The sequence below is a fragment of the Lissotriton vulgaris genome, chromosome 9 (genome assembly GCF_964263255.1).
Source record: "Lissotriton vulgaris chromosome 9, aLisVul1.2, whole genome shotgun sequence".
In the NCBI taxonomy this organism is placed as follows: Eukaryota; Metazoa; Chordata; class Amphibia; order Caudata; family Salamandridae; genus Lissotriton; species Lissotriton vulgaris.
This window is the reverse complement of record NC_141697.1, coordinates 1,027,114,694-1,027,138,155: the sequence shown is the minus strand read 5'-3', so window position 1 is coordinate 1,027,138,155 and position 23,462 is coordinate 1,027,114,694. Positions and strand designations below refer to the sequence as shown.

Below are 23,462 nucleotides of genomic sequence, written 5' to 3'. Positions count from 1 at the left end.
TCAGAGGAACATAAATCACCTCTCGACACCTAGGCCTTTGTAAATATTCTGGGAGTAGTTGTTAACTCTCATCAGGCCTGATCATTCACTGAGCTGCAGCTAGAGAGCTAATGCAAATTAACCTACAGCGGCATAATGCATGGAAGATGTAACTTTCTAAAAGTTACTTTTCTTTAATATTATTACAAACCTGGCTTCATCACTAAGTTGGGCTTTTAATTACTATTAAAATAGTTACCTAATCCGTTTTCTAGTTGATCCCTAACTGCAGATAGCAGAATTATTATTTAATAATGCTCCCTAGTGTTTCTCTATAGGCCAACCAGCATTTGGGGTGCTAGTCACTATAAGGATATGTTTACTTTATATTTCTACATGCCTAATATTTAAATACCATGCACTGTGCCTTGTGGGCTACAAGGCGTACATAGGGGTGACATAAATATTTAAAAGACATGCTTTCTCCTGTCAAAAAGGCTAATTTTCACAAGTTGGGCTACAGTCTGTTTTTAAACTGCTGTGTTTGGCCTGGAGTCATCTTTGCCTGGTCACCCTAGGCTGGATGGCACAGTACTGCTGTGTATTCCATAGGTGACATTTAACTTTCCATGCTATGGGTAATGTTTAGGCAACGTATACTATGGTCTTATAGGAATGTTAAATATGCCAATCAGGGATTAGCCAATTTCTAAATGTTTTAGGGGTCAGAGTATATAAACTGGGCACTGGACAGCACTGGACAACAATTTCCCAGTTGTCAGAGCCTAAAAAATAGCAAAAACATTTAGCAAAAAAAAATGGGGGTTGCCCCACACAGAAGGGCTTTTTCTCACACAACGCATCTAAACAACAACAGTCTGCATTCAAAAGTAAATTAATATTGTTACAAATCCTTACAAACACAGGGCGCATCTAAAATCAACACAAGTACGTTCTGCATTAGGCAAAAAAATATCGGGAGTTACCCTTTCTGGCAGGAAAAGGATTGGGTCAACAATCTTATAAAAAACAGAGTTCCTTCTCCTGAGTTCAATGAATCATTGATGGTGTTAGGATCCCAAAGGGGACGTATACATCAATGTTGGGGATTTTTATGTTGCAAAGGTTACCAAATTTACAAATGAGTATATGTAAGGCCTAACAGTACCATGATGAACATAAGACGGTAATTTTTAAAAAGAACAATAATTTAAAAAAACATGAAACAATCATTGAGAAAGCTTTTCTATTTATTTAAGAAGATTTAAAGTTAGATTATAACATATTTTTGCAATTAAAATCATATACACAAAAGTTATTCATAAATTTCAGAATTTCCAAAACACACAGTTTTTACATTAAAAATTGCTAACCTAGCAATAGTTCATACAGACTTACACAAATATAATTGTTAAATGAATAAAAATGGGAACGAAATTGTCGACGCGGCGTTTTGGTGCCTCTTTTATATCCTGCACCTTCTTCAAGGACTCGTTCACAGCTTAATAATATCCAGGTTAGTTCTTTCTTGGTCCTGATTGATTAGATATTTTTGAGCACGTGTTACATCCGCTCATATTTCTTTCAACCTTTTGTTCTTATATGTAGATTTTATCCAAACTTCACTCGGTTTTGGGAGAAAATGGACCAACTTCAATCCGGTCCTATCTTCTTATTTACTTGGTAGTTAAGAGGACGCCTCTGGGAGCTACCTTACGCTGTTCCATTCATCAGCGTAAGGTTGGAAGTTCCAAACAACCGGGCTAGGAGGAGGACGCCGTGCAGTTCAGCTACCAGCAACAAAGCGAAGAGCCAAAAAAGTTTTTAACAAACTACAACAAAGGGAACCCTTGACTGTATGAAGATAAAAACAAAGTAAATTTCCTCTCACCACAAAGATACAGTGATGAATGGAACAGCGTACGGTAGCTCCCAGAGGCGTCCCCTTAACTACCAAGTAAATAAGAAGATAGGACCGGATTGAAGTTGGTCCATTTTCTTCCAAAACCGAGTGAAGTTTGGATAAAATCTACATATAAGAACAAAAGGTTGAAAGAAATATGAGCGGATGTAACACGTGCTCAAAAATATCTAATCAATCAGGACCAAGAAAGAACTAACCTGGATATTATTAAGCTGTGAACGAGTCCTTGAAGAAGGTGCAGGATATAAAAGAGGCACCGAAACGCCGCGTCGACAATTTCGTTCCCATTTTTATTCATTTAACAATTATATTTGTGTAATGTCTGTATGAACTATTGCTAGGTTAGCAATTTTTAATGTAAAAACTGTGTGTTTTGGAAATTCTGAAATTCATGAATAACTTTTGTGTATATGATTTTAATTGCAAAAATATGTTATAATCTAACTTTAAATCTTCTTAAATAAATAGAAAAGCTTTCTCAATGATTGTTTCATGTTTTTTTAAATTATTGTTCTTTTTAAAAAATTACCGTCTTATGTTCATCATGGTACTGTTAGGCCTTACATATACTCATTTGTAAATTTGGTAACCTTTGCAACATAAAAATCCCCAACATTGATGTATACGTCCCCTTTGGGATCCTAACACCATCAATGATTCATTGAACTCAGGAGAAGGAACTCTGTTTTTTATAACGTTCTGCATTAGGAACACTACATCACACACGCAGTAATATCAGGTATCGACAGAGAATTGACTGGCAGTGAATGGAGCATCAAGTGCAATTAATCAAGGATTTTGCACAGAAGCAATGCAGCACTCATTAAATACCTCATATCTACAGGGAAGGTTGTGAGTCTAGAATGTCAATCCAAAAGGCCCACTTAGTGTCAAGTCCAGCTCAAATAATTAAAAAATAGCAGCATTCATTAAGATCCCCCCTTAAGAACACTCCAACATACAAACAGTATTGTCAGGTAATGGCAGAGAATCGACTGATGTAAATAGAGTGTCAAGTGCAGTTACTCAACGCTAATGCAGAGACACACTGTGGGCTACATTAAAACACATCTGTCCCCAGCTAATTTTAGTTGGGTTGAGGGTCTATAGCAGTACCCTAAAATGGCCACCGTAAGTATCAAGCTCAGCTTGAATAATTAAAAAATGGCAGTGCGGTTGACCAACAATAAGTGCAGCTTGTGTACAAAAGTTCATTAAAATAATTAAAATCCTAAAAGAAACACATGCATTTCCAAGAATCAACACAATAGCATTCTCCAACACACAAACAATAGTGCCAAGTTATGGCACAGAATTGACTGACTAAAATAAAGTGTGAAGTGCAGGTTGTCAAGGATTGATTTAGAGCTGAGGCTTGATATCTGAGAAGATAGACTGACTCTTGTTTTCTAGTAGACCAAGTGGTCACGAAAGAGCAGTGCATGCACTGCGGTGATTCTTAGTGTGGACCTGTTGTGTGGGACATCATGATGGTCTTTGAAAGGTGGTGATAGATTAAGCAGTTTATGAAGGACGGCATACTGAGGTTTCTGTTTCATAAGAGCGTATGTGAATTGAGTTGTTTGTATTAACCCAGAGCATTGTTTATTTTGGGGAACAAGTGAAGCACTTTATTTAAAAATGTAGGAACAACTTAATGTCTGTATTGAGCCCTGGGCAATAAGGACCTTTTTAGAGATCATGATGGTTAGATCCCACGTTGAAGGAACTGAGGAGAATCTAGAAACTGGATGACAGCAAATGTTAAAGAATGGCTGGATAGTCCAGCCACTTATTCTAGGGTCTATTGCTCCTGAATAGGAATCCATTTGGAATTCTTCCTCTATTCAGTGTTTTGATACTGTGATGTGTAGTAAGTTAATGGTCGGCTCTTTAAACTGCATGGAGATGCAATGTGTCTTCTTTTTTGTGCTTCTTAGTAGAAAAAGGATTTAAACTTACAAATGCACATTTTATTCTGTGATGTGGGAAGTGGGAAGTGGGGGTTATTGGCTGCTAGATAGCATACTAAGATGAGTGTGAAGGAGTGAGCTCCGGTCTTTAGATCATTACACTGTTTTACATGGAAAGTGGGGAGAAGAAAGGACACATTTATCACACTTTGCACTGGTGCAAAGTCATCAAAGGTGACGCAAATCAGTGCAAAATGTTGATGTATAATTTACACCCCATTGCAAAACATGTTTTTGTGCTAAAAGTTGCCTAAAAGTAAAGCAAGGTAGTGCTTTGCAACACTTTGTATTACTTTGCATTAAGGAGGCGTCCCATGGCTAGTACATGGGCATTGCAAAAAACACAGTTGATGGACAGAATGCAGAACAATGTCTTACATTCACCCCAATACAAAGATCTGGGCCTAATTCCATCGTTTTTTTGCACTCCACACCACCCTAGGTCAGACAATGGCTATATGCAAATCAGCCTTGACCCTGTGCCTCATGGGAACAGTCCAGCCCGAACTACCATGCCATGTCTTTCCTAGACCGGAATCAAGCATCCAAGTACCGGTTTCTGGCTATCAGCCTTCTGCAGCCTGGATAGCTTGACTCCAGTGCTGTGGAGAGCCTGGGACTCACGTCTGAGCATACCCACCCCACTCGGAGTGAAAATTGCAAAACGCACAGTTGATGGACAGAAATCAGAACAATGTCTTACATTCACCCCAGTACAAAGATCTGGGCCTAAATCCATCGTTTCTTTGCACTCCACACCACCCTAGGTCAGACAATGACTATATGCAAATCAGCCTTGACCCTGTGCCTCATGGGAACAGTCCGGGGTCCCCGTAGGGATAGTGTATTGAAAAGACATACACTGAAGTGAAATTACCAACAAAACAATTAGACAAGCATAAGAAACAATTTGGGAATTGGTATACGTGATTTATTACCAATACACAGCGTAATTGCTGGTAGCAATTAATGAATCAACTTATGTGAATTGACAAGCCCCGAGAAAAGGAGAGGGAGGGTGGTGCTCAGGGAGGTGATAAGGATATAGAATGTTGACACAGTATTAAAAAGGATAACATCCAAATTTAGTGACAATACAAACCAATTACAATGCAAGTGCCAAAATATAAGGCAAAATTCAAAACATAGTCAATAAGTCATATTCGACAGTCACATCTGATTACTTGATGGATCGGGGGTGTGCCGGAATCTCAAGAAAGGAAAAGTCGACGTTTCGACCCCTATCAGTAGGCTAATTAAAGTCCTTAAACGGGGTCTTCATCAGGACGTCACACTGGGGAGGGGAGGGGCAGTTCATGGAGTACGGCCCAGCCGGGCTCTGCACAGAATAGGGACGCCACACCAGAAAGTCGTGGTCAATCCAACGAGGTGAGAACCTCAGCGGAAAGGCCGACGCGTTTCTAATCCCTGCGTGGAATCACAGGATTATCATCAGGGCGCTGGGGACGGTGGGACCTGAAGTTCATGAAGTCGCTTCAAAGGTGATGAATATGGCTTTTAACTCATCACGACAGGATGTGTTAAAAATAGGAGGACGCCAAGAAGAGGTATTACTTCTATGACCTCCAGCCGGCACCTAGCCGTCACACTTCGTTCGTGTTTCACCGATTGTGTAGTGTTTCTCTTTCGATTATTATTAGTTTCTCGATCTTTTCAAGGGTTTTCGAAATGCTCATAAGAACCGCCGTTTACCTATACCAAGTAAGTGAAAATAGAGAATCAATGAATGTTTCTCTCAGCGGCGTGCGATTTTTAAACATCCTCGCACAGGTAAAAGTATGCAACACTTATTTAGAGATTTCCTTTCTTCGATTCCAAAGCAGTTTTCAATACGGGTAGATCTCCATCGTTACGATGGAGACCTACCCGTATTGAAAACTGATGCCTGTGCGAGGATGTTTAAAAATCGTTACGATGGAGACCTACCCGTATTGAAAACTGATTTGTAATCGAAGAAAGGAAATCTCTAAATAAGTGTTGCATACTTTTACCTGTGCGAGGATGTTTAAAAATCGCACGCCGCTGAGAGAAACATTCATTGATTCTCTATTTTCACTTACTTGGTATAGGTAAACGGCGGTTCTTATGAGCATTTCGAAAACCCTTGAAAAGATCGAGAAACTAATAATAATCGAAAGAGAAACACTACACAACCGGTGAAACACGAACGAAGTGTGACGGCTAGGTGCCGGCTGGAGGTCATAGAAGTAATACCTCTTCTTGGCGTCCTCCTATTTTTAACACATCCTGTCGTGATGAGTTAAAAGCCATATTCATCACCTTTGAAGCGACTTCATGAACTTCAGGTCCCACCGTCCCCAGCGCCCTGATGATAATCCTGTGATTCCACGCAGGGATTAGAAACGCGTCGGCCTTTCCGCTGAGGTTCTCACCTCGTTGGATTGACCACGACTTTCTGGTGTGGCGTCCCTATTCTGTACAGAGCCCGGCTGGGCCGTACTCCATGAACTGCCCCTCCCCTCCCCAGTGTGACGTCCTGATGAAGACCCCGTTTAAGGACTTTAATTAGCCTACTGATAGGGGTCGAAACGTCGACTTTTCCTTTCTTGAGATTCCGGCACACCCCCGATCCATCAAGTAATCAGATGTGACCGTCGAATATGACTTATTGACTATGTTTTGAATTTTGCCTTATATTTTGGCACTTGCATTGTAATTGGTTTGTATTGTCACTAAATTTGGATGTTATCCTTTTTAATACTGTGTCAACATTCTATATCCTTATCACCTCCCTGAGCAACACCCTCCCTCTCCTTTTCTCGGGGCTTGTCAATTCACATAAGTTGATTCATTAATTGCTACCAGCAATTACGCTGTGTATTGGTAATAAATCACGTATACCAATTCCCAAATTGTTTCTTATGCTTGTCTAATTGTTCTGTTGGTAATTTCACTTCAGTGTATGTCTTTTCAATACACTATCCCTACGGGGACCCCCTTATATGTACAACATAGCACCCAGGTCCCCGTGACTGCATGGGTTCAACCCCCCTTTTGTGTAACTCATGGGAACAGTCCAGCCCGAACTACCAAGCCATATCTTTCCTAGACCGGAATCAAGCAACCAAGGACCGGTTTCTGGCTATCAGCCTTCTTCAGCCTGGATAGCTTGACTCCAGTGATGTGGAGAGCCTGGGACTCACGTCTGAGCATACCGAGCCCACTGGGGGTGAAAATTGCAAAAAACACAGTTGATGGACAGAATGCAGAACAATGTCTTACATTCACCCCAGTACAAAGATCTGGGCCTAAATCCATCGTTTTTTTGCACTCCACACCACCCTAGGTCAGACAATGGCTATATGCAAATCAGCCTTGACCCTGTGCCTCATGGGAACAGTCTAGCCCGAACTACCAAGCCATGTCTTTCCTAGACCGGAATCAAGCATCCAAGGACCGGTTTCTGGCTATCAGCCTTCTTCAGCCTGGATAGCTTGACTCCAGTGATGTGGAGAGCCTGGGACTCACGTCTAAGCATACCCAGCCCACTCGGGGTGAAAATTGCAAAAAACACAGTTGATGGACAGAATGGAGAACAATGTCTTACATTCACCCCAGTACAAAGATCTGGGCCTAAATCCATTGTTTTTTTGCACTCCACACCACCCTAGGTCAGACAATGGCTATATGCAAATCAGCCTTGACCCTGTGCCTCATGGGAACAGTCCAGCCCGAACTACCAAGCCATGTCTTTCCTAGACCGGAATCAAGCATCCAAGGACCGGTTTCTGGCTATCAGCCTTCTTCAGCCTGGATAGCTTGACTCCAGTGATGTGGAGAGCCTGGGACTCATGTCTGAGCATACCCAGCCCACTCGGGGTGAAAATTGCAAAAAAACACAGTTGATGGACAGAATGCAGAACAATGTCTTACATTCACCCCAGTACAAAGATCTGGCCCTAAATCCATCGTTTTTTTGCACTCCACACCACCCTAGGTCAGACAATGGCTATATGCAAATCAGCCTTGACCTTTCCTAGACCAGAATCAAGCATCCAAGGACCGGTTTCTGGCTATCAGCCTTCTTCAGCCTGGATAGCTTGACTCCAGTGATGTGGAGAGCCTGGGACTCACGTCTGAGCATACCCAGCCCACTCGGGGTGAAAATTGCGAAAAAAACAGTTGATGCAGAGAATGCAGAACAATGTCTTCCATTCACCCCAGTACAAAGATCAGGGTCTAAATCCGTCGGTTTTTTGCACTCCACACCACCCTAGGTCGGACAATGGCTATATGCAAATCAGCCTTGACCCTGTGCCTCATGGGAACAGTCCAGCCCGAACTACCAAGCCATGTCTTTCCTAGACCGGGATCAAGCATCCAATGACTGGTTTCTGGCTATCAGCCTTCTTCAGCCTGGATAGCTTGACTCCGTCTGCTAACATTTGCAGGTATGGCTTTGCATCAAAAGCAAAGCCTTGTCCAGGCAGCTGTTAACTTGAAGAAATATCTTTATTTTTCTAAACTTTTCAAGCTTTGTGTATGTGTGCTACTCTGTACAGCATACATACAATGTTTGATAAGCTTTAAAGTATAGTTTAGCATAGTTTTGTGTTTTGAAAGGATACCCTTCCAGTGCAAATCGAAAACGTATGCTATACATCAGGCACACATACACACTATGATGCATGTGTGTGAGTAGCACTAGACAGCATATTTAAGTGACCTTGCAGGGAATGTCAGTAGCAAACCGACATCTTTGTAGAAATGGCTCTGCACTGTTTTCTCCCTTGCGCAAAACAGCACAGCAAAAGTGATTTGGACAGAGTTGATATCTGATTGCTAGTGGTGCATGATCCGCCCCTTAAAATACAGCAAGAGGGGAGGCCTGATCTTTAGTGAGAGCATGTCTGATCTTTAGAGCAATAAACTGTGCTCTTTGGAAGAGTTGAGGTCAGAATTCTCAGAGCAGTAGACCTTGTGTCAATTTCTGACTTGAGCAGGGCTCTAGCTTCAGAGGGTGTGTTTGGCGTGTTACACCTCTCTATTAAATGTATTTTTCTGGTAAATATTTGGGGGCAGTTGCATTCATTTGGGTATGGTAAGGTGAGATTTCACTACAACTTTTTATATACACCCTGACAAAAATGCACTCTCTCTCGGTTTTGAAAGTCTTCAAAAATGTTGGTTATTGACAAAATATTGTGATTTATCTCATTTAGTACCTCTACCAATCTGCATTTCTCTCCCTTTTTATTGCCCCTGAAGCCCCTTTCTTGTGCCCTTTTTGTGGTATAATGTTTTTTAACACTATATTGTTGGAAAATCTAAAGCTCACACCCCCAATCTGATTGACCAAGCTACACCCTTGGGACTGAGGTCCGATCTATAGATCCACACGTTCTTCCCATTAAAGTATGGGAAGAGGTGAGGTCTAATATTTAACAAAGTGAAGTATGATCTTCAGAGCAATAAACTAGCCTCTTTGTTGTTTGCTAAAAGGCGAGGTCTGATTTGTTACAGAAGTATAGCTTGTGTCATATAGAATGGGAAGATCTCAAGTGTGATTGTTAGAGCCACATACTCTGCGTTTAGAAAATGGGCAATAATAAACTCTGGGTATCCAGTGCGATCCAATGTGGCTTGTGGAGAGAGAAGGTGGACTGCTGTGTTAGGAAGGCCAAAGACAGCAATATATCTGGTAGTTTTACATGGGCTATGTCTGCACCTTCAATAACACAATACTACCTCGTGTCTACATGTTAGCACATGAATTATGTGTGATGAATGATGAAGAGCTACCATCCTAAATTCCTAATCTGACTGATGACTTGATGGTAAAAAACTATCCTATATAAACAATACGAAAATCACACAAAAGAGCAGCTAACAACAACCAGGATTCGCTGATAGATTTCCAAGCAACCAAAGAAAAGAATTCTAGACTGACCTTTGTCAATACATTTTCTGGTTATTCTAATCAAATCAAAAAAAGTATCAATTGCCATTGGAGGATACTCAACACAGGAAAAGAGAAACTCCCTGTCCCCATGGTTGCTTACAAAAGAAGCACCAACATTAGACATAGGTTGGTCCATACTCGCCCAAGAGAAAAAAAGAAGAATGATGGGCCAAAGCTCTATGGAATCTACCTCCTGTGAGGGGCCAATTTCCATGTGGCATGTGTGCCGTGTGTTCCCAAACGAAGAAAACAACAGAAATCGACACTTACAAAACAAACAAATTGCAACAGTGGAAAACTAATCTATTTGATTTGGTATCCGTGTAAGCTCAGCTATGTCTGGATGACGTCACGTAAAATCAAAATAAGAATCTCGGAACACAAAAGTACCATTCGGTGCAAAAAGAGAGCAACGAAACTGACTAACCATTTTCTTGACACACAGCATGCTGAAACTGATCTACGTTGGGTGGTTTTAGAACAACCATGGATACCCTCACACATTACAGATATTTCTAAATTCCTTTTTCATTGTGAACAACACTGGGTGTTCAGGCTCTAAAGTGATACTAATGGGCTAAATGATGAGATACCTGGGTTATCCCTACATTAAGGAACCAGTGGGTGTATCAATGAGATAGACATAGAGCCCCCCAAAGCAGGTTATTTGCTGCTCTCCTATAAGGTAGCACCATTTATACATCAGTGAGATTTGGGCATATAATTATTGTGCTCCTGCCGAGTGCCCTCTGTATAAGGTATAATGCATTTTTATATATTCTTTACTGAATATATTTTTACACTGATGATCAACATTTGCTGGGATAACCTTCCTTATGTGAGCAGGTCACACAACTAGACAGGACCTTTGCTGTTGACCGTGGTAATTTGACCAGAAATGATCACTGCAGTAAGCAGAACTTCCATTGATATTATGCGCTTTGGAGGCCAAGTAGTATCGCTCCTCCACGCATGTGCGTATATACACGCTTTGCGCCATACTCTGATTGCTATGCATGTTATCTAGAAAGCCTATAATACGGCGCAGTAATCAGGACTTCCACTGACACTACGTGTTTGCGAGGAAGAGTAGCATCGCCCCTCGGCACATGTGTGTAGATACACACTTTGTTCTGTATGCTGTGCGCGCTACTGAGAAAGTGTACAATGCGACGCATTGATCGTATTGTACATTGATAAAGCCTTTGTATGAGTAAACATGTCCTATTGGATTCTTTTTCTTTTTTGAATTAAAGCGCTGCTGATTTTGAGTTAGATACAGACGGTACGGCGCAGTATGAGTAAATTAGCAGCTTTGCTCCGCTCATACGCAGTGAAGATTGTTTAGCCTTTAGAGCAGTGTTTCTTTTCCCATACATGTGCGATAGGCAAAAGATCAGGTCTTTACAGGCAGTGCAATAGATGCTCCTGGTCACAACTGGGAGCGTTTGTTTGCTAATTGAGACACTATAAAAAGAGAGCCTACCTGACCGTCTAGTTCCTCCGGTGGAAGTTCTATACCGAGACGAGGTACCGACGGACAGGTAAGGCGGCCTAGACTCGTGACTCAATTGACTTTGTTAAAATGATTGGTTTTCCTCATCTAAAGCCCCTTCTTAAGCTTGTTACTAGTCTTTAGAAGTTTCCTAGCAAAACCATATAGGTTTCCTTCCCTGAACCAAATAGCTGTAAGGGAATGGATTGGCCTTTTTAAAAGATTGTAATAATTGTAAACTTTGAAGGGAGGTACCTAGGGGTATATCAGCACAAACACCCTTAGGGTTTTCCCTCCATTGTTTACTACCAACCCCAGATATGAGATTACAAGCTTCGGTGGGGTTGACAGAGCACTGAAGCATGGACACACTAGAGCATTATTTTAAATATAAAGCCCACCTAGAGATTTGTTCAGGTGTGACTTTGAATTTTGTACCACTTTGAATTTTGTTCCCTAAAGAGTGGGGCCTCCTTCCCATAGCTGTTGCCTGGTAGAGGTGAGGTGTTTTATCCTACTTTTGAGGGTAAGTGGACAACATAGAATATAACATATATGGCTATTGACAATATGATGAACTTAAATATGTCATAAGCATAGCATTTAAATTTACTGTGTGCGTTGTTTGTTTTTCTCTCTCATTGTTCACAGATATCCCCAGTAATACCTGACATCGCTATAAAGGATTATTGGTGTTGTATCTTTAATGTTTTATTCTTTTCATCATCACAAGTATAAGTAATAGCAGCAGCATTAACAATATTTCTTTGGTCCTGAAGAAAGCCACTGATACAAAGTATTGATCACTAGGCTGAAACATATCGACCTAATTTTTGAGTATTGATCACTAGGCTGAAACACATCGACCTAATTTTTGAGTAGTTTTAAATCTATACTGCTCTCTGCACTGCTTTTTATCCCTGCCAGTGAGAGCAATCCAATACAAATCATTTTTTTGCATCTTCCTAGGCAGTTTTAAATCACCATTAGTCTTATTATTATTTTTGTGCTGCACCCTCACTACACCATAATCTTCACATATGGGATTCTAGCATCCTAGTTACACTAGTGAACATCTTTTGAAAACATCCCTGAGCTCCTTCCTCACAGTGAGGGAGTTGTAGCCCCCAGTAGGACTAGGATTTCCTGCTGGGAGGTGGAACCCATATAATGAAGCATGTCACCTTCGGGTGAGTGAGGGTTCTAGTCCTTAAGGGATAATTCCCCCTTATTGGTTGTATTTATTCAAGAATTTGCTGAGAGAAACTGTACATTCATTACACATAATTCATGTGCTAACATGCAGACCCGAAGTAGTATTGTGTTATTGATTATGTTTAGGGGAAGCTCTCCTTGATGGTCTTTAAACTAAATTCCCTGGGATCCCACCCCACAATTTTGGGTGTTACAACTATGTCTGCACCATACCTTCATGTATAGTAAGAGGAGTTGCTGCATACTGTGCAAAATTTCTTGGACGCATCACATGCAAGAGAATGCCTTGCATACAGAAGGGATTGCATCATAGTTCCCCTATGAACGCAAAAAAAAGTTGGTTGGGAAGACTTTATGTAACCAGTTTCAAGGATAGTCAGGGCTGGATTACCTCATTATTAAGCAATGAGCTTTTAAAAAGAGATGTTTACAGTGAATATATTGCCTAAGTTAAAAAGAGTTCAGTCTCACCTCAATAGAAGCAGGAAGACCTTGAGGAATGGTTCTAAATTGGTTCCTTCCTAGGCGGAGGTAAGACAAATGCTTTAGAGGTTGGAAAGCCAAAGGATCAACGTTGCCTTCACTAAGATGATTGCCCTCAAGTTCCAGGGTCACCAGGTTAGGCATATCTGTAGAAAGAATAAATCCAGATGTTAACTGTCTTAGTTATTGATGATCAATAGTATCCCCCACCAAGATCAGAGAAATGCGTTTTTCCACCTTACTCAAATGTTTTACAGTATATCTCATCTCATATGTCTCTTGTCCTAAAGATGCAGATTGCACCAGTATCCAGCCCTTGCATCTAATTAAAGTAGAAAGATTTTAATAGATAGTTATGGCATATTTCTCCAATTTCCAGTATCTGATCCACTGTGCCACTGCCGTCTACCACAGGTGACTCCAAGAGCTCATGAACTCCATCACTATTTTATTTTTGTTAATTCAATAAGAGGTATGAAATCCATGCCACTGATTTTTTTTTATATTGGACTTACACTTTATTTAGGAAATGCTTGCTGCGTCCTTCCGATTGCTGAACATCAGGGTTTTAGATATCTAGGTATTTGCATTAGGAGGTAATGGGGTTTCCACCTGCTACCAAGCCTTGTTATACCAGTGTGACAACTTAGTGGGGGCAGTACGGTGCATTATCAATATACTCTTAAAAACTTGTCTGTATAATATTTTCTATCTAGTCACCTGAGTAGAAAAAAAGATATGTATGGTATGTTTGTCCAATGAGACAACCAGCTCCACCTTAAAAGATTTTTCATCTTTTGCAAACATGATAGTAAATACTCTAGTGGTGGACTTATATAAACTTTGCATTGCCTTAAAAATGCTGCAAATGCTTCCAAAGTGTTGTCTGGTTGTGTAATAGGCAGTGAAGTGAACAAATATTGTTCAAGACTAAATTACGGAAGCATTATCCTCAAAGCATAAATGGAAAAAAACTGAATGTGAAACATTAGAAAAAAATAGATGCAAAGTATTTGCACGTAAACCATTTTGCATCTGTAGCACATATTTTGACAAGTTAAAACTCTTGTACATCATTAAACTGTTTTACAATTACACACCTGATTTTGTTTTATATATGCGATATTCATAAAAAAGAAATAAAATATCACAGGTTTTATCACAAGGTTACCTGATCCCTAACTGTGTCCATGTTATTGCTGTAAAATGTTGCCCTTAACAAGACTGATGTAACATTTCGATTGTTACCCTGTGAGATTATTAAAAGGATGGAGCCTGGTGGATCTGGGCTGGAAGAGTTTCACGGACTCCATAACGTATCAAGCTAAATGTGGTGTCTTCTTTTCTCCTTCCTGCATTTCCTGATTTCCTCTGTGGTGGTCCTTCTGCAGTGCACCGTCTGCGCTGTTCTTTATTCTAGGTCCACAGATATGATGAGGGGTCAGAGTTTACAGCCCTCTATTGGATGCAGCATCTCTTGAATGGGATGTGTACCGAGAAGAGGAAACTGTGGTGTCCTCAAATGGTCAACGAGGTCTTGTTGTACTTGCAAAGACTACTGATCAGCAATGCTGCTTCTTGGAGAACACCTTCGGTAGAGTCAGGTGAATCCCAAGGAAAATTGCCAATTTAGCCTCACTTGGCAGATATCGTGAATGACCAGAGTCTAAGCACTAAGAGTCCGATTATGATGCCAGACAGACCGCCACCGACAGACATCTGGTGCCTCGTTCCGACCACCGCATTATGATACGCAGTAGTTGGAGGCAGTGGGAAGAGGGACCGACCAACACTTCTGATAGGCTCAAGGAGCCCATCGGTTGGAATGTAATACCCTACAATATATATATATACAATATACAAATAAGGGTGGTGCCTGCTCAGGCACCGTCATAGAGATTTCAATGACCCATTCTGACTGCCTTTTCGTGTCGGTTCGACTGCCATGAAAAGGCAGCCGGAATGGGACTTTGTGGGCCTCCAGCAGGTCCCCCAACCCCCATGGGCTTCCGATTGCCCCACCAAACATCCATGCATCATGCCTGGAACACAGTGTAGGGATGTTTGAAAACATCAGTTTTTCCATTGTGGATTGTGCATTAGCAATGGAAAAAGTTATGATTCCAACTGCCTACATGATGGTTGCATCGTAATTTGGCGTGTTGGACCGCGACTACTTATCTGTTGGTCTCAGTTTCGCTATCAGCACCGACACCGTAATGAGGCCCTAATTAGGAGTGTGCTTTCAGTGCACAGTTCCACTCTGCAATGCAGTGCCAGGATATCTCAGTTTTTTGGCCTCGCATCTACATAGGTTAATTGAGGCCATGAGCTAGAGATCATCGTAGTTCAGCAAATTGGATTCCACATCTTTTTGGAGATATGCAGCTCTTACATGTCAAATAAATCTTGAGATTATTTTATTCCTACTTGGATATTTCTCCACCATATATAATTAGCCTTTCTTTAAATGAATGGGAACATTATTACACAAGTATTTCCAAACTTACATGTACCAGTACTGCCATTGTGAGAAATCCAAATGTAATTGAAAATAATGCACAACAAAACAAGGGCCATCTCCATTCTCAGAATTGTGAGCCTGATTACTCAACAGATATTACACTGGACTGTTTATTCTGTGGCTTCCTGAAGAAGGCGCCCAGCCGTAACACGTGTAGAACAATATTCATATTGGCTAGGCCACAATTGTGAAGTGATTAGGACAATATCAGAATAATTATTTCTCTGTAGAATATATGGCTATAATCTGTTGTTATCTTTATCAGTATGTATGAGAGATGTGTAAATGTATGAATGCATGAGGGTGTTTGAGCAAGACACAAGAATGAATTATATGTATTCCATCGGTAATTAGACACAATGACTATGTATTTTTGTAAAAAGAATATGATATATATATATATATATATATATATATATATATATATATATATATATATATATATATATTCACTGAAAAAACCATTGGTTATAGACCATATATAGTTAGGGATTAGCCTTTTCAAAACCTTATTTTACTCACACAAAACCATTGAAATTTCATATATAGTTAGTTCCACTAACTATATATCGCGCACCCGCAATCCACTGCTGATGATGTCACATATTACATCATTCATGACATGGTTAGTGACATCACTGATGACATCACTGATGACATCTCAAATGACATCACTGATGACATCACTGATGACAACATCCAGTGACTGTATGTTTCTGTAAAGTTAAAATATGTCTTACATATTGAAGAATGAGTGGATGTATAAGTGTCTGGATGAAGGATTTAGTAGGTGCATGACTGACTGTATGAGTGAGTGATTAAATGTGTCTCACTGAGTGCATGGGTTAGTGACTAAACTGTTTTAATTTGTGCATCATTAGATCTGTTGTTCTACAAACTGCTGCATATGTTGATCAGTAGCTATATGAGTAACTGTATGGGTTATTCATTGGTTGTCCAAGTATTTGTATGGGAAACTGAGTGTGTGTGTATGGGTGGCTGGGAGGTGTGTGACTCTGTACATAGATGTGTGAGTAGTTGATTCACTATATGTATGGGTTCAAAAGTGCATGTGGAAACAGCTGTATGGGCGGTTGACTGTGCATGAGTGTATTAGTGAGTGAATGGATATCTCAGTGCTACATGTCAAAGTAAGTACATATGTAAAACACAGTACATGTGAGAGTTGACATATATAAATAACTGTGCATAAGAGCCAGTGAATGTGTGAGTGGCTGTATGGATCATTGTGAACATTTATCAGGGATTGTATAAGAGAGTAAAGTAAATATGTGTTAGTATATGTTTGAATAAGTAAGGTGTGTATAACTGTATAGTTGAGAAAATGGAGGTGTGATTGATTTTTTGCATAACTGACTAGGTGTGTGAGTAACTCCATGGATGAGTGACAGTCTGTGACTGTCTGTTTACACTGATTGTATCTAAGGTTATATTAGAGTCTGAAGAGGTTCATGGTATTATCACATGAATGATATCATCAGTGATGTGATCAGTCATGTCAAATGAGATGTTATCAGTGATGTCATTTGAGATGTCATCAGTGATGTCATTTGAGATGTCATCAGTGATGTCATTTGAGATGTCATCAGTGATGTCACTAACCATGTCATGAATGATGTAATATGTGACATCATCAGCAGTGGATTGCGGGTGCGCGATATATAGTTAGTGGAACTAACTATATATGAAATTTCAATGGTTTTGTGTGAGTAAAATAAGGTTTTGAAAAGGCTAATCCCTAACTATATATGGTCTATAACCAATGGTTTTTTCAGTGAATTTTCAAGGTTTTGTAAATGCAAATTCCTAACTATATATGGCCTATAACCTATGGTTTTTTCAGTGAATTTCATTGGTTTTTTAATAGCAAATATCAAAAGCTGTAAAATGTCAAGTACGTGATAGGTAAAAACTTTTTCGTGTTTATGCACGCTGATGTGCTTTGAACGCTGCCCCCCTCCCCTCTTTTCTCTTAGTAGTACTCTCTCTTTGCAGATAGTGAAGAGTAGTTAACGCAGGCCTTTACCCCCGTTGTAATCGTCGTGCCTGCTTGTCTCTCCATTTGATTGATTGTTATCCAAGCATTTACTGTTTTACAATTGATTCTCTTTGGTTCATTCTCTATTTACAAACAAGCACAAAGTCGCAATACTCTGTTTAGTCTTTGCAGATAGTGAAAAATCGTGAAAAATCGTGTAAAAAAATAAAATTAATCGAGCAAAATCAGTAGGCCACTAATTGGATCTCTTTTTGACCTCGCTAAAATAGAAATATTAGGAACAACCCTTCATGAGAAATACGAAAATAGTGAGATGAACTGAGCTCCACACCATGAGGGCTGCAAGACAGCTCGGCTCCGTCACCCACCCCGCCCAAAATAACGACAAACCCTATGCAAATATTAAAAATATATACAACACACCAGCAAAGAAACAGGGTAAAACATTTTATTAAATAACTATTTACATAACTATTTTATACTTTTTATTGCCCGATCCGGCTAGCTCAATCGATCGAGCATGAAACTCATGCACTCTGATAGCAAGCGTTGCTACTGATGCTATGCAGACCAAAACTGGTTTTCAGTTTGTAAATTTTTCTAGATTTTTCCATCCAAGGTTGGTTGAGTTTGTAGAACGATGGCTTCAGACTTTCAACATACGGTGTGGTGGCGCGGACTGGGAGGGGGCGCTTCGCTCCTGCCCCCTCCCCAAGTAAGATTTTCATACGTGAAAGTACGTTAATGGTTTTGGTCCCTGAGTTGCTTCAATGTCACTGCCATTCTCAAATGGCATAAGTTCTGGATGTTGGGTGCCATAGTTCAGAGTTCTGAGCAGCGCTTGTAACGCTGTCTGAAGCTTATTTCCACCTACTGCAGCTTCACTATTCTCAAAGTAAGTGAGTGTCGTTTGTGGACCTGACTGCATTTGAAAACAATGTGATATGGTACCTCCCTAAACCGCTTGACGGAGGCCCCCGAGGGGCGGTGTGATGGCACGGACTCGGAGAAGACGCTTGGCTCCGACCCCCTCCCCAAGTCTTATAGCACCGGTTTAGCCTGAGATCGCCCCCGACATAGGCGGCCGGCGGAACTTTTTGCCTTTTGATGACTCTTCTATTCTGGACCTTGTCCCACAATCCGTTTGACCTGAAGACACGCTGTAGTGGGGCGCCCCTTTACCGTTTTAGTTGCCATTCCGCCCGCTTTTGCTACACTGTGCCTCTTCCGCCATTCAGCTGTTTACCGCCCGCTCTTGCGACTACAGCGTCTCGCTCACCATGTAGTTGAGTTGCTCCCGCTCTTGCGATGCAACGATAAGCGACTGCCACAGGACTCTCAAAATGGCGGCCGGCTCTTCAGATTTGGGCGTGGTCCACTAAAATGGCCCTGGGACACCTTGGAACTCGGACGCTTCCCTGATAGGGCTTGGGTCCCATTCTCGAAAGCGTCCCCTCAGCCGTGAAGATTCTACAAAAGTCTTGGGGGCCCCCGACTCCCGCAGGCTTCTGGTGGGGAGCGGCTGCCATGTTTGCTCGTGGAATGGCCACGACGTACCTACGAGATGGTGGTGCTCTCATGCTGACGCCAGCTTTAGTCTGAAACATCCAGAAACACTGTAGACTATCAATTCGATCAGTTCCGGTAGCGCCCCAACATGACCCGGTAGAGAAGAACTTGCCCTCCCCTCTTTGACTGATGGTTCTTGTTGCCTGTCCCCTCTGTTGTCATTTTACAGAACTTTTTGGACTGCTGAAAGGGGTTGTGTTCCGAACGCTGGTTGGTGGAGACATTTTGACTATATTCTTGACCTACGTTGTCGCGTAATGCGTTATATGACACGCCGCGTTAGCGCACCCGGAAGTGATCCGGGGCGCGGCGCGCAGCGCGTAACGTAAGCATAACAGGTCATGTGACTTGTTAATAAAACTTTTTATTGGTTCATTTTACTTTTGTTATTTTAATAATGAAAAGCTTGGTCATATGACCTAAAAAATACGCTTTTTATTGATTTCGAACTTTTTTTTAAAAAACATATATGTTATAATATTCCAGGCTAATGTACTTTCCCGGAAAATTTACAACTGTCCTGCAAGTAAAATATATTCCTTTTTCGAGAAAAAGGGCGTTTCTTCGTTCCATGACGGAGCCGTTGAGTAAAAGAGACTCGGCCTGCTGTCTTAGTCGCCGATACGCCTGATTATCAGATTCTTATCGATCACTTTATGTTGCAGGAGTGGAAAACACAACTGCCCTTGACCATTTATCTTTACTGCGTTCCTACATATTATACCTTTTATCCGTCATGTAATTGGACTGCTTTATTTCACTTGCCTTTTACTGATTCGAAAACAGTGACTAAAAGTAAAAACTTTACCAATGTAAATACTACTACCATGTTTTGTTTTAAAAACCTTTATTGTGAAAATGTCAGTATACAAATACGGGCCTATAACCACGTGGGCCGGCCACGGAGCAAACTGAAATCGTATATGAGGAGACATTTACATTATAGAGGAACGTAACGAGCGAGCCATTAGGTTGCAAGAACTAAGGTGTCTAACAGTTGTGGAATCGGTGGACGTACATTTTGTAATTAAAATACGACAGGGCCACTTACAAAAAAGTTATCTAGATATACATTTGCGTGCAAGTACCATGGGTGACGTTAATTCGAACTTTCAATAGTACAGTAATCAATAACACATCAGAACTTAATATCAATAGGGATGTCGAAATATTCAATCAATTCTCGTCCCCGCCCGCCATGAGCATCAAAACTGCATTCATATCTCGTGATATCAAGGTTGTTCAACCAGTACACAACAAGGAGTTACGAGTCCCATTTATACCGGCGCCATTTTGGGCGAGGCCGGGCAGGTCCAAGATATAGTCAAAATGTCTCCACCAACCATCGGCCAGACCAGAACCCCTTTCGGCCCTTTATGCTACAAGATGGTGTCTTCCATTCAGAAAATATTGTTGGCAGCATTTTGAAAGGAAAGATAAACAGCCGTTCTCCTAGTGAGTCTCACATTGTTACATTTAGGAAGAATGTTGAAGAGTAGTATGTGGAAAATCTGAAGCCATTTTTCTACAAACTCTCAATCAGCCTTGGATGGAAAAAAAAATCCTGAAGAATGTACAAACTGAAAACCAATTTTTGTCTGTATAGCATCAACAGCAACGCTTGAGTCAGCTTTGTGTCAAGCCGCCATTTTGATTCAATCAATAACGTCCCCCTGCACACATTCAGGGACCTGGTCGTGTCTTCAGATGAAACGGATTGTGGGACAAGAAGCAAAAAGGAAAAGGAAAAAAGTTCCGCCGGACCTCGGGAGCCGGCCGCCTATGTCATGTGCGACCTTTGGCCACACCAGGGCAATAGTGAAGCTGCAGCAGGTGCAAATAAGCTTCAGACAGTCTTACAAGCACTGCTCAGAACTCTCAACTATGGCACTCAACATCCAGGACTTGCCATTCGGATCTTGGCGCCTTGTGCTGGTTCCGACCTATTCACACATCGGTCCACTACTGACATCACCTCATAAGCCAACGGGGCACCCCACGCCGACTTTCGGCGCAGCATTGTAGGATGGCCACACCAGTGCGGCAACTTGCTGGACACCACCTCGGTGCCATCCGGATCTCGGCGCGTTCGAGTCACTGTACCGCAAGAGTGACCGAAACTCAGCTGGACACGCCGTCTTTCGGCGCAGCATTGTAGGATGGCCACACCAGTGCGGCAATTTGCTGGACACCACCTCGGTGCCATCCGGATCTCGGCGCGTTGTGCTGCCTTCGGCCTACTGTAGCCGCAAGTGCGGACGCAACTCAGTTGGACGGCGAGTGAAAAGATAAGGGGCGCCGCACTGCAGCCGAGGAGCCTCCATCTTGGGGGAGACGCACAGCCCCCACTGACTGACGCGACCTCACAGGCCAATGGGGCGCCCCACGCCGACTTTCGGCGCAGCATTGTAGGATAGCCACACCAGTGCAGCAACTTGCTGGACACTAACTCGGTGCCATCCGGATCTCGGCGCGTTGTGCTGCCTTCGGCCTATTCGCACATCGGTCCGCTACTGACGCCGCCTCACGTGCCAACGGATTTTCTACGCTTTTTGTAGCCCTATGCCGCATAACAGGTCATGTGACTTGTTTATAAAACTTTTCATTGGTTCATTTTACTTTTGGTTTCCTAAAGATGGAAGGCTTAGTCATATGACCTAAAAATAACACTTTTCATTGGTTTAGAACATTTTTTTTTCCCAAACGATGAAAGCCCCACCTTGTTTCTGGATGATTCAGACTGAAGCTGGCGTCAGCCTGAGAGCACCACCATCTCGTGGCTCCGTCGTGGTCATTCCGCGAGCAATCATGGCAGCCGCTCCCCACCGGAAGCCTGCAGGAGTCGAGGGCCCCCAAGACTTTTGTAGAATCTTCACGGCTGAGGGGACGCTTTCGAGAATGGAGCCCAAGCCCTAGCAGGCAAGCGTCCGAGTTCCAAGGTGTCCCAGGGCCATTTTAGTGGACCAGGCCCAAAACCGAAGAGCCGTCCGCCATTTTAAGAGTCCTGTGGCAGCCGCCTATCGCTGCACTGCAAGAGTGGGAGCAACTCAACAACATGGTGAGCGAGACGCTGTAGCCGCAAGAGCGGGCGCAACTCAGCTGGATGGCCGCCACCTGGGGAGGCCCGTTCACGCCGCCTCCCCCACGCCCCCCCCCCCCCTGGGCCGCCCCACGCCAATTTTCGGAGCAGCATTGTAGGATACCAAAACCAGTGCGGCAGTTTACTGGACATCACCTGGGTGCCATCCACATCTCAGCGCGTTCTGCTGCCTTGGGACTATTCGCACAACAGACCGCTACTGACGAGGCCTCCCTCCGCACCACCCGGGACGCCCCACGCTGTTTTTCTGAGCTGCATTGTAGGATCCCAAAAACCAGTGCGGCACCCAGGTGACATCACCTGGGTGCCGTCCAGAACTCAGCACGTTGTGCTGCCTTGGGACTATTCGCACAAAAGACAGCTTCTGACCATTGTTGCTTTTTTTTGTCAAAAATGTTTAAATGTTTTTACAGTTTTTGTTCCGTTCGTTATATTTAAAAGTTAATAAAGTTTTATAATCCTACTTTGTTGGAGTGCTATATATTTTTAAAAAATCGGGTGAATGGGGCCTTGAATCGGGTTATTGTCATGTGTGGGCTTTGCAAGTGTACTGCTACAGGATCGGACATTTCAAACTCAAATGCACGTTCTTTTTCTTACCTTTCCGAAGCATGGAGCGCAATAGCAGGCAGAGAAAGGGTGATGCAAGTGTTGAACACTGCCTGGCCTGGCAAGTTGCTGGCAGTGCCCCCCCCCCGCCCGCTCCTGAAAGAGGACACACACACACCGCCGCCCCGAGTACTTCACAGATCTTTAAAAGACCATGCGCTTGTTCATGAGGCTTAAATGGTTTATCACCCCTTCTAGAACCCCTGCATCGACCCTCTGACGTTTCCTGGAAAAATTACCACGTAACACAATACCAAGCCTTGTCAGCTGAAACCCCCGAGGAATAGTGGGGCATATTATCAAGGGGGTTTATCTCCGCTTTTTTGGCTTTAAAAGCCAAGAAAGTGGAGAGAAAATGATCTCCCTATTACCAAGCTGTCGCTAACACCAGTTAGTGACAGCTAAAAGGAGATAGCGACCATCTTGGGCCCCGCTTTGCATGTCAGTGATATTTATCACTAATGACATGCAAAGTGGGCGTGCCAAGATGTTAGCGACTGGAAACAGTCCCTAACATCGCTATCTCCTATTACCAACTTTTGGAGATATTCGCGCTAAGCGCGAATATCTCCAAAAGCTAACACCTGACCTGAGCAGTTCTTAGCCATGTTATCCAATGGGAGGTGG

General features: G+C 42.3%; 1 protein-coding gene across 3 annotated transcripts in view; it reads right to left on the bottom strand.

Moving 5' to 3' along the window:
* ECM2 (extracellular matrix protein 2) overlaps window positions 1–23,462 on the bottom strand; it is a 187,479-nt gene that overhangs the window by 79,185 nt on the left and 84,832 nt on the right. For all 3 annotated transcript variants that reach the window (XM_086938934.1, XM_086938933.1, XM_086938935.1), the window contains exon 7: window positions 13,002–13,159. In XM_086938934.1, coding sequence (XP_086795060.1) covers window positions 13,002–13,159 — 158 coding nt within the window. The remainder of the gene's footprint in view (window positions 1–13,001; window positions 13,160–23,462) is intronic.